The following is an 18563-nucleotide window of genomic DNA, read 5'->3' on the forward strand; positions in this document are numbered from 1 at the left end:
GTTATCACTGGCCATGGCGTTGGCTAGATCATTTTTACTCTATAAAAATTAAAACTATCGGGTTTAGGTTATTGATAATGCTGACAAAATTTGTGTGTGGTTATAAAATATACATATGTCAACTTTCAGCTACATCCGATGCATTGATAAGGAGCAAAGTCCAAAAAACCGTGTTACAGAGGCCCTGAATCTCATAGTAGTGAATTAAACAATGCTTTTTTCTTAGCTATGAATAGCTATATGAAAAGTAGCCGAACAGGGAAATGAATCATTTCAGTAATCTTTTCATATTATGTGCTTGTGTTTAGAGTTATCATCTCACTACAGCAGAATCCTGCATGCATAATTTCAAACCTAGTTTCATGAAGAAATAATCCATACATTATATAGATGTCACCTTTTGAAAGTGGAGTAAATATTGCATGAAACGGAATGAACTAAGAAGAATATAAAAAGAATATAGTAGTAATATTTGAACTGAGAAATCATTTGAGTATGAATGTCAATAAACATACGCCAATTCTCAACTACCAGAGAGATAGGAGCTCTCTCTCTCTCTCCCTCTAATTGGAAACAGGTTCATGGTAAAACCTTAAATAAATTCGTACTGTCATCACATGAAAGCTAGACATTTTTCATTTTCCTCGACTGTTCATCCTTGAACTTTTCTTTTGTTCCTTGATGTTATCTTCATTGGAGTATGATTTAAAATCAAGCATTAAATACTTTTAATCATGCTCATTGCTGAAGGACACTAAAATTAATACACGAGTCTTATAATAAAAGAGAATAGAATAATTCTCTATGTTTAATAACGTTCCCTATTCTTTATCTTCATTGTATATAAAATATATAGAAATACTTGGGGTTTTATGTTGGTATATTTATGATTCCTAAAAGACTCACGGATACTAAAGGGTCTTAGTTGTTAATCCTAATGAGTATTCATTTTCTTTGCTATTAAGAGGAAAAATGGTTAGATCACTATTACAAATAATGCGTCAATGATCTCTTCTTAATATTGGAAACGGCAAGATACACCTAAGCCTCTCTCCTTTTTTAATTCAAATATGAAAATAAAAATTTCACTCAAGGAAATAAAATCATATTAAATTTTGTTCTATGAGGTCTTCATAAAGAAAGTAATTAAAAAGAAAGCACCGACTGGGTTAGAAATGAATTACCATGGCGATACTTACAGCAATATGAAGGGCCTAAGGTTACTTTTCCACTAAATCTAGATGACAAACTTACGCTTGGTCTGTAATTATCGAAATCTAAACTTATATACTGTACTATGCTAATGAATAGGCCCATTATTGCATAACAGAAAGTAAAATTCTACTTGATATAAACAGGTAGGTCGGACAGAAAAAGTATGGCATCTCCGATGAACAAACCTATTAAAAATTTACCTAGTTGTAGGAATGATATCAGACACAAGTATGCAACATTAACCGTGCATAAAATGGCAAAAGAAAAAAAATTTAATTCTTGGAGATGTACATAAAGTGACGGGAAATGTAATCTGCAATTTGCATATCATATGTTTTCCGGATTCATTATTACTGTAATTCCATGAAGATAATTTTCTGCCTTTTTATGAGTATATAGCAACGAATCCAGTCTTTATTGTTAGTAAGTGACCAGTTTTCTCAAAGTATACTTCAGTTATTGTAAGTTTATATATACTCTATTTAAGTCATTCGTATATTTTAGATCTCATTAAATCTTGATTAATAATATTCAAATTGCTGAGACGTTACAAGATCTGCTGTACACTATGATTAACCAGGTGGTCAAATGAAATAATTTACTGGAGGAGTAAGAGCAATAGCGTGTGAAAGAGAGAGAAAGAAAGGGGATTATTTGATGATCAGAATTCTTAATGTATGTAAAGAGACTAGATTGCCGGCAAAGCTGATTATACTACTTGACGATTTACACATTTATCGATTTGGAGTAGATATAATAAAAGTGAAGAATGTTATTACTCTTATAAGCAATTTTATTATATGATAGGTTTAATTTAAAATCGCCTGAAATTACATGTAAAAATCAGATTATATATTATTTTAGTGAGATTGGTGTTACTATATGGACATGATTCATGGTGTGAAAATGAGACAATCTCCAATAGATTGAGTAGATTTAAGAACATAGCCATCAGAAGGATATTGGGAATTAAATGGCAGGACAGGATTAGAAATTAAACTATAGGAAAAGTTACTCGAGTACCATATGTGGATGAGATCATGTTGAGGGGTAGATGGAGATGGTTTGGGCATGCTCATTGCACTCACCAAACGTTCAGCTGGTCTCCACAAGGCACTAGAGGAGTTGGAAGTCCCAGGCCTAAGTGGCCGAGGACTATGAAGCGCGAAGAAGGCGATGATGCATGGAGAAGTATTGAATTCAAAGCTCAAGATAGAGACAACTGGCAAAATCTAACCGAGCCCCTTTGCGTCAATAGGCGTTGGAGATGATGAAGATGACGATGATGATGATATGCTTAGAAGAAGAGGGAGTGTTCGGAAAATACTAAAAATTAATAGTGGGGAAACTGACTGATAGAGAGAGGAATGTGCCCGTGTTTGTAATATGAAGGATAAATTGACAGCATCAGGCATTTCAAAGAGTTTGATTTTGGTATGCAGAAACTGAAGGAAATCGTACTGGAGGAAACCAAATGGCAATGCATTTAGGCTGGCCTTCCTTCGGTAATCAATATGCATATATTTAAGAAAAAACTATATTTTTTATCTTAATAAAATGACAATAAATTCATTCGATCTGTGACTTACCGGAGAAGTTAGAATATTCACTCCCGCTCGCTTAGAGAAGAGGTTGCAGACTTACAGTGGCCCTTACGTTGTCCTTTCCTGATCGTACATTTGTAACCTCAAGATCTTGGGCTCAAAGTTATATAAGCTATTTCATATCAAATTTCTAAGAACAAGAGCAGTCATAGGAATGATTATGGAAACAGTAGAACCAATAAAATCTATAAGGGGACAATTATTTGTAGATACATGAACCTTAATAACTTTAGTTTTGATATTGAAATTTACTGAAAACAACTGAATGATTATTCTCGAGAATGAAATGACAATTCTATCACATAAAATGAAAAATGCTTGTGCAAAAAATAAAACATTACAATAAAAGTAAAATGAAGTGCGTATAACAATGCCAAATCATATCAACGGTTTATACAAATAGAAAAATAACTTTCATTATAAATGATGATATGATTGAAAAGGACTATATGCAATGATATTAAACGGTTATGAATAGGAATTTGATTGTATTGTATTGATTAAAACCGAAACTATTCCAACACAATGCGACCTAACATTGTGTGGAACTTGATTCACTGAACATCAAAATTAATTTTGTTTCATTCGTTGTAATTTTATTCCTTCTTCAATGCAGCAAACGATTTCGAACGTTCAACCATTAATGACTGGTTACGTTTGTTAGCTTTTTGTTTCTTGTTTAACCCCTGCCACTATCCTCTTCCCCCCCCACCTCTCTCTCTCTCTCTCTCTCTCTCTCTCTCTCTCTCTCTCTCTCTCTCTCTCTCTGTAATAGTATAGTGGTGTAGAATAGAGTGACTTTTAATGTGAATCGTGCATTTCTGGATACCAATATATAGCTTATCCCATTTTAGGGATTCCTTAGAAGGTTAATACCCGATATAGTGCCAAGAGCATCTACTCTTAAAAAAAGGATAGGGAATAGTCAAAGTTAATAAATCTAATTTAGAAAAAATCTGAGATTTTCTATTGATAATCTTTATATTCTATATATGATGATGAATTAAAATGTACTTATTCTATAGCCTGTTTTTTACATGATAATATTTCAAATGAAGAGTTGTCTTTATTCTAATTATATTTTACTCCAGAACAGAAACTTCACATAATCATTTCAATATCCACAATGATTGTTCTATTTAATAGATGAAAGCAAATATGTTTTTGATTTATGTTTATTAAATACTATAAGACAATTCTACAAATAGGTGATATGCTTGAATCTAAGCAGAAACAGCGTTATACCAAGATATTCTGAAACATGTATGGATGACCACAAATAAGCTCTCAATACTTTAATAGTGAATGATAACAGTTACGATAACGCACAATAACTCAAACTAAATCGTCAGCTTCATCTAGCAATAAAATCTATTATTATGTGTACTAACAGATACACAACAATACAATGTTATCAAAATATATTATTTGTGCTTTTGTCAATATCACCCCTTAATTTCTTGGGTAATAAAAATTTCTCATACAGATTCCATTACAACAGCACAGCGATGTACAGTGAAGATAGGCTTTCACACACTTGCTCCTCCCAATTCAAATATTCTTTCACCTACAAAGAATGAGTCCACAACAATAGTTTTCTGCCTCATCTCGCTTAGCACAAAATAGGTGATAACCATCTTTTTCTAGTGACAATTCCTCTTCTACTTGGTCAGGTGCATCTGGTATGAGAACTGCAGACTGTGCCAAGACATAATCATCCTGATAGATATGTGGGGTTACAGCAGCTGATGTTAGAGGAATCTTTTCGATAGATTTTTACTTTCTGTATTCATTTTAAAAATTTGTATTTCGTTGTTCATACTAAATATAGCGGATTGTTCTTTTATTCAATTATTTTCTAAGATGAAGATAATTACTGATCAGAACCATAATTATAAAAGAGTACTTTTCACAGGTGCAGATGTGATCGTACAGAAGAATGATAAAGGACTTTAGTTCTGAGAAACATTTGTTAAAGAGAATCACATTACTTTTATCTTTTGTCAAGTGTCATGATTTTCTGGAATTCTAGAGTCACAGATTTATAGGTTAACCAGATATCACATGCAGTTTTCTTTCCTTTGCCATGAACGAAAGATATAATATCACATCCTGTATAGGCATGGAATGCTGTAATTACAGAACCTTTTGCTGTTCTAAGAACCTTTACATTCGTGAGCTGGCAAGTATCTGAGGTGTTTCCCTGTGCCAAATATAATCCATAAATCATCCAAATCCTTCACACTGGAACTAGCTACTGTTCCTACTGACACCTTGGTATGACTTTGTAACAATGCATCCCGGAGGTGAACAATTGTTCTTTTGAAGTCATCTTCTTGTCTACGAGGTGATAAATGACTTATGAAGTGTAGGTAGCTACAAGATATGATGCTTTCTCACATTGTGCAAATAACTACTATATTATCTCCCCCTAGTTTCACTGTCTCACTTGACGGGTATTCAAACAGATCTGTTTTGTTGTCATGTTGTCAAGAATTAAGACCTATTTCTTGGCAGAGAAATCACTGGTATCATCCTTCAAATTACTTTCCTCTTGTTTTTTCCTGGTTGATAATTTCAGACATATGCTGTAGTATCTATCCCATACAATTTTCCCGCGTGTACTTTCGTAAATTGAGACTTGACATGTAGGGGCAAGACCGGTTGTGAGTGTTCATTGAACTTTTTTGCTCTAGATGGTTACAAAATCTGGACAAGGACAGGTGTCTGCCACATCTGACACTCTAGAGTTTGAACTCTCTTACCATACTACCTTAATTAAATCTTTGAAATTAAATGAAATACTGTTAACGTGTGCAGCATAGTGCAGAGTCTTACTATTAATAAAAAAAAAAAAAACCTTAGCAGAATCTTTGTGTAAATCTTGATAGCATTATGCCAGTTGGCACATCATCTTAACGATTTATATGAATGCCTCATTTGTGTTGAGGTAAGTGATAATCTATTTGGTTACTTATGGATTATCACTTATATAATAGTACTTGTGCATATTTATTCAACATTAAATCTTATTCAGTTGACAGAAATTGTTTTTGTTAGATATTATAATGTAAATGGGTTAACTTGAGGCCGTCTTTTATACGGTTCAAGAGCAACCCAATATTTGAATTTGGTATTCGATGTTGATTTTAACTTGGTGCTATTTCCAGATATTATCTTCATGTATATACCTGATGATGTGCTCATTAGTATCTTGATACTCTACTCTGCTGCTCTACTATACACAGCATTACGAGAAAGGGCCGATAAGGGAGGAGACCTGATTTGAAACTGAATCCCGCACTGATGCCATGTCTCCATAGATCACCAGCTGCTGTCTCTCTCTCTCTCTCTCTCTCTCTCTCTCTCTCTCTCTCTCTCTCTCTCTCTGTATATATATATATATATATATATATATATATATATATATATATATATATATATATATATATATATATATATTTATATATATATATATATATATATATATACACATATATAAATTTGCTTTTACTTCCAATAAGTAGCCTACATGTTCAGGTTGTAGATGACTGCCTTAGCCTGGCTATAAAGATAGCCATATGATGAGCTTGAAGCACGGGAATGGTCCTTAGTGAGAGTGTGTGTGCATGTCACAGTGTGCAGCAGCAAACTTCTGGCATATGAGCATCGGATGGCGCTTTCTCATATGACACGTTTAGGAATGGGGGAAACCTCTTTGTAGAAAACTCATCTTGAATGTTACCTCCTTTGTGGTGTAAAACAAAAGTCAGAATAATTTTTAATACAATTTTGGAGATACACCAATTGGTATATAAAAAAGAGAGAAAGAAGAGAAAGAAAGACAGAGACAAAGGGTAAGGAGGTGGAGCAGGTTCGAGAAAGAAGAAGAGCCGGTTATCTGTGGAGATATGGCATAAAAGGGGAATCCATATAAAAAGTAGGTGCATTCCCCTATCGGCCCTTTTTCACTGCATTGAGTAAAATAGATCCCTTGCCTCACAAACGAGAGTTCCCGGGTGTTCCCGGGTTCAGTCAGGAGCTAGGAGAGTACGCAAAGAACCCTCTTCGCCGTGCTCATTTACCTGTTCATCAATGAATCACAGATTCAAGATAATAGGAGAGAAATTTATATGAAACTGCAATCACTCATCAATGGGAACATTAAGCCCATACTTTCGTATGCAATACGTAGTACTGTAGTATGAAATTCAATAGCTGGCAAATTTCCACTCAAAGGTATGAAAACAATTCATTATTCTCTCTCTCTCTCTCTCTCTCTCTCTCTCTCTCTCTCTCTCTCTCTCTAGCGTCTTACAATCTTAGTCAATCTGAATAAAGATCCCATCCCCGAAGAAGGTGATTCTTACCACACCAAGTAACTGAAAAATGACATATATAGAAATATTAGATACGCTTCTTAAGAAAAGAAAATTTTCGAGGTGCATTTCGTTTTCATTCTAACTGCACTCGTTCGAATACACCAAATTAAATCACTTCAGATTTTTTATTATACCAAATGGAACTAAACATTTTTCCTCATAACTAATCAGCGCATTTTTTTTGCAGTACAGTAGGCGCAAAAACTAATGCTACAAATAGAAACTCTCGTGGAGTTGCCAGTTTGTATATTTTGTTATAATTATTGTCATTCTCTTTATCTGATAAGTATCAGTGATTAATTCTAGAGTCACAGAAGGCATTTCTTCAGCGAATGGTTAATGTTAATTAAATACCGGTTTATCAAACAAAAATAATTTTCCCGTAAAAGCATCTGCGCCTCTACGTGTGTCAACAAGCGTTGAACATTGAATAGCAGCAGCAACGACGCATAGGCATTGGCCTAATGCGATTTGTAAATTAACTTTCTACTTTTATAGCGTTGCATCGAAAGTTATCTAGGTTTCTTTTGATAAAATACTAAGAAATTTAGCATCTGAATATTGAAATATAAATAACATTCAAATTGGCGTAAATAAAACTAAATCGTTGTTATATGCGCGTTTATCATTAGCTACAGGGTTAGGCCTATTTCAACAATCAAGGAAATATATTTCCCAGCTTGTTATTTTAAAATACGAGTTGTTTGAATATCTAAATGGTTGTGAACAGGATTTTCCATAAATTAGGTTTTATCATCGTGAGCTTTATGAACACGTGCTTGGTTTACCACAATCTTCCAACTTCTTTAGTAAGCATGTGTTAAAAACTATCGTCGTTAAATCCTAATCTCACTTATCAGTATACCATACGAGTAATTATTTTCTGTTGGAAATACCAGCACTAAAGATAATTAACATAACTTGGCAATCTCCTCTAAGTCTACCACGAGAGAGAATTGCCAAGTAAATTGCTTTTACATGCAACTTACAAAAAACAATCATGATTGTACAGTAAGTTATATAAAAATATATATATTTCATCATAAAATCTATACATACATACATACATACATACACAAAATTATATATACATATATATATATATATATATGTATATATATATATATATATATATTTATATGTAGATATATATATACATATATATATATATATATATATGTGTGTATATATATGCATATATATATATATATATATATAAATATATATATATATATATATATATGTGTATATATATATCTATATATATATGTATATATATATATACACATATATATATAGATATATATATATATATATATATATCAAATTTCAAGAGCAGTGCCTTCCCATTTTGTAGTCATTATGGACCAAAGTCTCTCGATGGAATTGGCGAGCCAGTCGCTCCGGAGGATTTCAGGATGCCTTTTAAACCAATCCTGGAGCAAGGCTGTTATGGATCGAAGTACAGAACTACCAACCACACCCAAATACTATGTTGAATCTAGGTGCATTCCTGGTTGGCTATGTTCAAGATTACAGAGATTTTCCCTTTATATCATATTGATACTTGCATGGTTTTATGCGTCATTACTAATATAATCAATAGAACACTATGACTTTAAAATATTTGTTTCCACATTGCTCGAAATTTACATACATAATGTTGGTAACCCTGTGTTGAACGCAAATTTCATATTGTTTCGTCTCTAAAGGTTGAAGTCTATTACTTTATTTTGAAATAATTACTATTACCATAATTCTTTTTATGATTCTGATAAATATGTGCATCATAAGTTAGCTTTATTAGCTTTCAATGTAGAAAAAAATAAATTTTTGTGATAAGTGTTGTAGTTGCCAGTTAGTGAATTTCGAAAGAAATCCTCTGAAATTTGTGGCATCAGTTTTGTCGCCGACTGTACATCAAGCAGTTTTATTTTTTATTGATAAGGAACCAAGTGAGATTTGATAAAAGTTAAATATCACTTACTATGTCAACGAAAATCCTCCATTATTCCATAATTATGTTATCTATCACCATGGCATTTTCTGTAAGAAAGCAAAATTATTCTTTTCTGTTAAAAGTAGAATTAATTTGATCTGGATAATTTTAATCTAAATGTCAACACAGCCCACGAATTCCTAATTCAATTGAGATTCTTAATTTTTTTTTTTTTTTATATAATTTTTCATGTTACAGTAGGAGAGGGATAGGTGCCATTTCAATCGGAAATGAATAACAAAATGGGCGTGATGTAATATTTATTCAACATTTCTTTTTTTTATGAAAATATGTGGAGGGTTTATAAAAAGAAAATTCCAATATGTTTTCTTCTCCTTTCCATTTCATTCTTTCTTGTTACGTTTAATCAAACGATACTCAAGTAACCCACAACAAATTTGTGAATATCAGATTCAAACAAATGTAAGTACTATACGTCTAATATGGCTGTCAAAATATTTACACAATCTTGAATAATTCCATCTTCATATTTGTTTCAGTGTTGTGTTTCAAAAGATGATATTCATTACTGATGACTAAATTACAGTGGACAAAATATATTCTTCGTCATCTAACAAAACCTAACAAAGATTTTGAAAGGAAATAATAATAATAATAATAATAATAATAATAATAATAATAATAATAATAATAATAATAATCTTATCTAGAAAGATCCAGTTTTTTTATCTAATACAGCAATGTAAAAATAAGGAATGTTCCAAAAAGATTTCCTTCTTTGACGAAAACTAGATAAAAATTCTATTTTCCGGTGCTTCCTTCAAATACAGCCATCTAAGAATCACAAACGAAGAAATTTAATGGAGACAAAAAGAATATTTATGCCGAATGTTGATGTTTCATGTAGAAAGGAAGCTTCAACTGTCTTGTAACGCAACGGAAGAATTCATAATTTCCGCGACAGGACTTGAAACATACTGCGTAAAATTTAACCCCCAATGTATTTCGTTTACCAAGATTAAGATGCAAGAGGAGAGAGAGAGAGAGAGAGAGGGGGGGGGGGTTAGGACCACTTCGAAGTCTTCCAAAATAACATAAAACGCACTTCAACAGAAAAGTTAAACAAGCATAATATGTAGTAAATGAGTCGTAAGGTCAATAGCAGTGATTTTGACTTTAACTAATTCAGCTATAGTAATAGCGTCTTTGAAATTTATACAGACTAAACATCCCTTTCAACATCATAAAATTCCAAATTCGATCAGTAGGGATAAAGGGAAAAAACGTAGATATGCTCAGCTTAACTAAAGTTACAAAAGTTAAGCGCTCCTAATAACGAAAAAGGATTAAGAGAAAACTAACCATAAATATTAGTAAAATAATCCGAATTCGTCAACTTCAAAAAAATAAAAGTAAACCTAAAACTTGTGCAGCGCAACAGCGAGAAATTTCTGGAATGAATTGCTGACAGGAAAAAAAATGCTGAATGCATAAAAGACAAAATATTCCTAGGGAATACAAAAATAAGAAAAAATATGTTGTTTTCACTGAATCACAAAGTAATATTAAAATGGTATTCTATTTTTGCAAAGCTTTCAATGATTCGTGAACTTATTGAATAATATTTCCAAATTTCTCTTTTTCTCCCTCATCAGATAGACACGCAAACTGCTTTTGTGAACTCTGTTCTGAACCTATTTGAGTATTTGATATCTAGGGAATATACTTGAGAAAAAGGATACATATTTCTATGTTTTCATTACATTGACTTTAAAACGGAGAAAATCCCTTATGTTACTCATTCGATCCGGAATATGAAATAAATTACTTAATAGAAATAAAAAAAAATTATCTGAATCCTCTCGAATATGTTGATTAACCGAAGCAAAGTATAGAAAGGATTGATGACTCACCCAAATAGAATTGTCAATAAGATTAGCATTAAAATGACCGTGAGAGAGATGGACATGAGTTCGATCTTGGGGTTTATCAAGTATCGTTGACCTCAGAGGGAGGTAACGATCCCATTATTTAATCTCTCCCACCATATAAAATCCGATGTTAGATAAAATTGCGAAGATCAGGGCTGGTTATTACTTAGTAATTACTCTAACAAAAAGTGGTTTACTTACGAAAATCAGGGTTTACAAGACTGAAAAATTTATATGTGGGAAACATCAAGAACTAATTTTCATATTTATGAAAATCTGACGCTCCATCGTAACAATAAAAATTATTTCCATGCAAAAGGACTGTCATTAAAATCATGGTAAATTAGTTTAGTCTTTCTCAAAAATATAAGCGCACTGCTGACATTTTTCTTCTTTTTTACTACACAAATATGGTCTAATCTGTAAAAATGATCATTTATATCATACTTATTATTCATGTCGAAGCAAAGAAATACTTACTGCATGTCTTGTCACACATTCAGACTTATCTTACGTAACATTTCTGAAGGTTCCAAAAAGACTCATTCAGCAGCAGACCTGCTAATTGCACAATAATTTATAGTGATTCTTCTTAACTGGAAAAAGAAGTTAACATCTTTACATAATAGAATAAATATCTAGGGCTCAAATGAGTATGCAATTGATGAAATTCCTTTGAATATTTTTTTTCTTACTTGTATTCAGACGAATGTTCAATCTTCGGTGGGCTGACACTCTAGGCGCCAACTATCAAAGAGCATGTAAATAAAATGACACTGTAATTTTACTTCTCAATATAGACACTTCATCCAAAAAAAGGAAAAATATGTCAACTTACTCAATGTTAGAGACACCATGCCATACCGTAAGACCGGCAAGCAGTAACAATAATAACCAGTCCTACAAAACAAATTCTTGGTAGTTAACTTACAACTACATGCAATAAGAAAAATTAATTCCTAAAAATAGGAAAACGAAGTCAGGACGACTCGTCGAGTTGCCCGTAATTACAAGATTTACATAAGCTAATGAAATATTAAAACACAACAACCCTGTCCTTCTAATATATTTCAGTGATTAATAGAGTTAATGTTTCCTTCTTTAGTTGCATTTGGGTGTTCGGACATAAATTGCTACATCAGTGCAAACAGTATAACAGTAATTTTTTTGTCAAACAAAAAAGTAAATATAAAGAATAAAAACTTATTCAATTTCAGTCAACAAATGGATTTCAGGAGCACCAATTACTATTTGACTTTATTTCCATCTTTTAAATCTGCCAATGATATCTCATTTCAGATAACTTTTTGAATTTCTAGTAATTGATTATCTTTTTTTTTTTTTTTTTTTTTTTTTTTTTTGCACTGTAAGGCTCATATTAGAACATTTAAAGGAAGGTTTGAACTTTCCCATTCGTAATGAAATATAAAGAAATCGATTCAGAGTTCTAACGTATTTTATATCTTTTCACAGGTTAACAACAAATGCTAACGCAGTAATCTCTATTCCAGCAAGGAAGCCATGTAACCATAAAAAGCCATTACCAATCATCTTGATTCTGTTTCTTTTTCCTATCAGAATCTCCGGAGCCTCCCAGATTCACAGGCCCCATGAAGGTGAACCTGCGGAAGCACAAGCCCAATCGCAAACCTCGAACTCCATTCACAACGCAACAGCTCCTGTCGCTCGAGAAGAAGTTCCGTGAGAAGCAGTACCTGAGCATTGCCGAAAGGGCAGAATTTTCAGCTTCTCTCAACTTGACAGAGACACAGGTAAGGATGACCAACGAACCACGTTTATCTTGTTTTGCCCCTCTCGTGACACAGCACTGCTCACATTATGAAATTTTGTGGCTTGGTATACTGGGTCTTCTAAAATTTATACAAAATCCTTATTGTTAATGTTTGTCTGTTATGATTTTACTTCAATTACATTAGTGAGTCTTTAAAGCTTTGCCAGTATATAGTAATTGTATAGCCAAGAATTTTTCGTTAAAAAATTTTGAAAGCCACGGGAACTTATCAACGGTGACCATGAAAAGCAATGTTGCATGAAGGTAAATTATTATTCATGATTATTCTTCTATGTACACATAAAAGGGCTTATATATATATATATATATATATATATATATATATATATATATATATATATGTATATATACATACATACATACATATATATATATATATATATATACACACATACATATATATATATTTATATATATATATATATATATATATGTGTGTGTTTGTGTGTGTGTTTGTGTGTGTCTGTGTACATATATATATATATATATATATATATATATATATATATATATATATGTGTGTGTGTGTGTGTGTGTATGTGTGTGTATGTGTGTGTGTATTATCCACTAAATTTCTGTGTTCTTCAAACAAAAACCATGACTGTCACACTAACTTCACTTGTAGTTAAGAATCCTTGTATAATAAGTATATGAAAATTAATTGCAGGTGCTTAGTTCCAATGAATAACCTCACTTTCTTTGTTGTCAGCCGGACTCCTTTCATTCCTTGCAGGTGAAGATATGGTTCCAAAACCGTCGCGCCAAAGAAAAGCGCCTAAAAGAAGCCGAGTTGGAGCGACTTCGTTTTGCCTCCCGTCCTCTACTTTCGCAGAGTCACATTATGCCTCCATCATCATTCATCCCACATCTCCTTCTAGCTCACTCCTTTCCTCACCTCCACCACCAAGAAGTGCGCCCGACGGGAGGAACCTATGCGCCCTCTTCGTCCGGAAGCTAGCCGGAATTACACTTTCCTTTGCCCAGAGAGCTGCTACTGTACTGTGTGACGTCACCACGCCCCTTTTGGTGTGCATAGGATGAAGGCTCCTGACGATTTCGCAAGTTCACTTAGATTTCGAAACGCAATTTGATTTGATTTCTTACTTCATTGGACACACCTAAACAAATCTATAGAAAATTAGCAATACTTTTTGAAACATATAACTATGTCTTTTCTTGTCCAATTTCAGTGTAAATGTGATATGGTTTGTTCTTCTTTTTAAGCCTTTTCCTTCTAATTTATAGGCAGGTTTTCTAGTTTGAACCTTCATGTACGTTGCTGAAAACTAGATGTAGTTTGGTTGTAGTTTTATAAAGCTTCAGAGCGTCCTGTGGCTTATGAAAGCTGTAATGTTGAATTTACTTCCACAAAGAATTTTAGATAATTATTTCTTTCCAACATTTTTCACTTGTATTCCATAAGCCGTTCATTCTGAATAATCTTCTTAACTGCTGTGGACTGTTTTGAAATGCACTCTATTTTTTTGTTATTCATAATGCGTCAATAAAGTTATTAATATTTCCCAATACTATTTGACTATTTTTCTAATTTCTTGGCTTACAGTACCGAAAACGTATTGTAGGTCTCTATAATGTACTTATATATTCTTATGCTGTTTTATATGATGAAAAGACAGCATTATTATTCTTGAAAATTTGATTTATAAGATCTAGTCGTAATATTTAAATTTGCAATTTCATTTGCTTCCAAGAAGAATCATGCCTTACAAGATCCAGGCACCATCAAAACCGTGAATGAAACTGGCTTACAGATATCACTAGTTCTAAGAGAGTCATTTTTTCAAATTAGATTTGGTCTCTCAATGACTAGCTTCACGGGATATTTGCTATAGGTATACGAGAAACCTACCACCTCCCCGAAAATATATGTGCAATAGCCTATTTCTCAAAAACGGTTTTGACGTTACTTTTAAACTTTATACAGTGAAGTTTCAACTAACCCCCAATGATACCCTGACCATTGGCCATATTATTTGAGAAAATATAACTCAAATAAGGATAGAATTTAAACATGTGTAAAAAAAAAAAAAAAAAAATAAGTTACTTATATTAGTGTTCGTTTTCAGGTATGATTTAGCTGTTAAAATGAGGTCAAGTTTACTATTTACTCAAAGTTAGAGAATTAAAAACGAGGTTCTTTCATTTATTATGTTTTACTATACACGAAATTAAATTTCAGTTTTAGATCAAAGATATTATTTCTCTGAAACACTGATACAATTAATATTATACTTCGCGATCAATATTGGAAGCTCAAAGCTGCTATTTTGTCAAAATAATAGTACGGGGTTCTCTTAAGGGGCAGTATTAAAATAACCATCTGTAATTCTATGCATTTTCACTTGAAGAATAGTTTTCTACATAAAAAAAAAGGGAAAAAAAATAATTTGCGGTCATTCAGCAAAAAACAGTTACCGAATAATATTTCAACCCTTAAAGTTAACATGTAGATCAACAGCGTAGACCTTTTACTCATTCAATTTATTTGAATGATTATAAAGTTCTGGAGAACCTTATTACACGACTCTTTCCTAGACCTTCAATACTGAGCTACATTTTCGGAGAAAAACAACATTCTAGATTATGACATTTCACTCACTCTAAAGCCCCGCAGTGCAAGTTGTCATTAGGAAAAGGGAAACCATTGCTGTGGATTATACCAATAGACAAGAAAACAAAATTTAGAAATGGCAGAACAAAATATCTGAAGCACATGACATTTATAGTTTCTTCTAAGTAAAGATAGTAACACTAGAAAAAAAAGCACTGTATATCATTAAACTATATATTTTATAGGTGGTATGAAAAGGGAGCTTAATATTAAAGGTAAGGCTGAGTGGTTTCTATTAGGTTTAGAATACTAATACTGTAGTATTGTGCTGTTTATACAAAGTAATTTGTCTAGTTGGAATACAGCAAGAAGAATTTGATTGGTAAAATCTTGGCGTTTCTGGAGTTTAATCTCATACACCAAAAACTGCATTACCCTGTAACCAAAGTTATAGCCATTTTTTTTTTTACATTCCATAAATGAATAATTATACAAAAATAGCTGCACCATCTGCATACTGCATGAACTCATTTTCACTTGAACTTCAAAAAAAAAAAAAAAAAAAAAAAAAAAAAAAATTTCATCATTTTCCTTGCTGGTCACAAGAAACTATGACAGTTATGGACGAGATTTTATGGGATAAAGTTGTGATCGAGAGAATATATTGGCTTAGGAATGAGTACAACACTCAGAAATGGGACATTTTTTCTTGCTATGAAAGATGGTCGGGGAAAGACGGATGGAGTATTTTAGAAATATGTAAAACTGGCTTGCACTAGAAAAAGTTACAAACTTTAACAAAAGACTTCGACTGACACTAAAAACGTGCGAATAGGTAACTTAATTAAAACCGAGAAAACCAGTTAGCAATAATAGATGGAATAAATGTATAACTAATCAGACATGGTACCATGGTTGAGGGTTCTTACATATATCATTTGTAAACGTTATGATGAACATCGTATGTGAGGAGGCAATGTCTGGGGTATGACGGAAGTGTGATTATAAGAAACTATTGAATAAATATACCCAATTAGGCTATCATAACTATAGAGGAAAATTTCTTTTAACTCATGGAGGTATGCAGTCGGACTATTTTTCGTTTGAAAAATAAGCTAAATCATAATAATGAAAGGAGCTTACCGGGTATGCTTAGAGCCTAGTATACAGGAATAGAACAGATTCTTAATGTGAGAGGTTATAAGAAATTCAAGTATGGTCGGCTTCCCTGTCATGAATTTTTATTCATTAAGCAAACATTTTTAGTGTCAATTAAAAAGGATTATGAAGGGTGTGGCAAATGTTTAGAATCTTTCTTGATAAATGGGTAAAGCGAGTACAAATTTGTACTGACACAAGAAAATTATCACAAGTTATTTAGAAGCAATGATGTTCATTGCCTCTACCTCTCTTCAAATTTATGTTGGATGGATAATGATGCAACTACCTTAGGGCTTAATTCTTTTTATAACAGTGTGTCATACATTAATAGAAAGCTGCTTATTACCAAATAAGCTGGGGAATAAGCGGCAGCGAAAGCAAAAAAAAAAAAAAGTTGGTAAACAGGAAAAATATCTATTTGACATTAGCTTTGGGAATATGTAGCGGCATCTAGGCAAAAGCTTTAAATGCGTCGAACACCAATACAGTATGTATGTGGAAAGAGTTTACATACGACCATTTTTGATTCAATGGTTAATATATTGAGAGAAATCAGTGGTATACTGCCAGTTACTAACACCATTAAGTGACAATAGCTAAGATCGGTAGAATATGAGGCCATAGTAAATGAAATTTGAGTGAAAGACGACCCGGTAAAAGAGGCCTTTTTAGATGATCACCGACGAAAGGGTCTGGTCTGGTAACATCAAGGATTGTTTAGATGAGTTGTAAGTGACAAGGAGGAATCTAGCACCACATCGTGGTAGGCAAAATGGCAGCCAACGCAGGTCACCAGTAAAGTGAGCCGGAAGGAAACTTATGAAGGAAATCTAAATTTAGAAGCATTTTTTTTATTGATTTCTGTCAGTAGAATATCAAATGTTCAACTTATATAAGTTAGAGAAAAAGAGTTTGAAATAAAGTGGGCTTACTTTCGCAACCTTATTCAATGACAAAGAAAAAGTCCTTAAATATTTAAACAGAATTTGTTATTTATAGTAACAATGAATTTGCAAGCTGCTTTCAAAATCAAGCTTTCATCATTTATCTTACCACAGTGTTTTTTTGTTACTGCCTCACTTTCCTTCTCTCTCTTTATGCATACAGTATATATGCACAGCACACACACACGCACACACACGCGCATACACAAAAATACAAACACACACACACACACACACACACACACACATATATATATATATATATATATATATATATATATATATATATATATATATATATATATATATATATATATATATCATTATTAGCCCTAGCTAGCCCACTGCAGGGAAAAGTCTTCAGACATGACCTTTCACTCAAGTCTGTCTATGGCCTTTCTATGCAAGTCTATATCTGTTAATTTTCTTAGCTGGTAAATCCATCGTCTTCTCTTCCTTCCCTTGCTTCGTTTGTAATCTCTAGGGACCCATTCTCTTATTCTTAATGTCCATCTATTATCAGTCATTCTTATTATATGTCCTGCTTATGTTCATTTCTTTTTCTTATAGGTTATTAGAATATCCTATACTTAAATTTGGTCTCGTGCCCATGCTGCTCTTTTTTTGTCACTTAGTGTTATGCCCATTATTTTTCTTTCCATTGCTTATGTTCTAAAGCTTTCATATGGCTCTAAGTTTCTGATGTATAAATTACAGTCTATTAAATTTCTTATTCCTGATCTAGATATTGATCCCAGGCACCATCGTTCAATTAGTTCGTTAAGCATGTTACATAAGATTTTTCATAATTCTGACCATCCTTTACAGTTCGTGATACTAAAAATGCAGATAATTCTAATAATCAGGCCTTCTCCATCATGAGGCTCAATACCACACAGTATTCTAGAAGTTTTATTCCAACTATGAGGAAATTGTGGAACGATCTCCGTAATCGTATAGTTGAATCGGTAGAACTTCAAA

At 32.6% G+C, this 18563-nt stretch overlaps 1 protein-coding gene across 2 annotated transcripts in view; it reads left to right on the forward strand.

The window, feature by feature from the left end:
• LOC137634676 (homeobox protein MSX-2-like) overlaps positions 1 to 14456 on the forward strand; it is a 49052-nt gene extending 34596 nt beyond the window's left edge. The window contains exons 2-3 of one of the 2 annotated variants that reach the window (XM_068367152.1): positions 12671 to 12864; positions 13615 to 14456. In XM_068367152.1, the coding sequence (XP_068223253.1) occupies positions 12671 to 12864; positions 13615 to 13863 (443 nt within the window). In that variant the 3' untranslated portion in view covers positions 13864 to 14456. The remainder of the gene's footprint in view (positions 1 to 12670; positions 12865 to 13614) is intronic. The other variant, XM_068367153.1, reaches the window with a different exon arrangement.
• The last annotated feature ends 4107 nt before the right edge of the window (positions 14457 to 18563 follow it).

The sequence above is a fragment of the Palaemon carinicauda genome, chromosome 45 (assembly GCF_036898095.1).
Source record: "Palaemon carinicauda isolate YSFRI2023 chromosome 45, ASM3689809v2, whole genome shotgun sequence".
Classification (NCBI taxonomy): domain Eukaryota; kingdom Metazoa; phylum Arthropoda; class Malacostraca; order Decapoda; family Palaemonidae; genus Palaemon; species Palaemon carinicauda.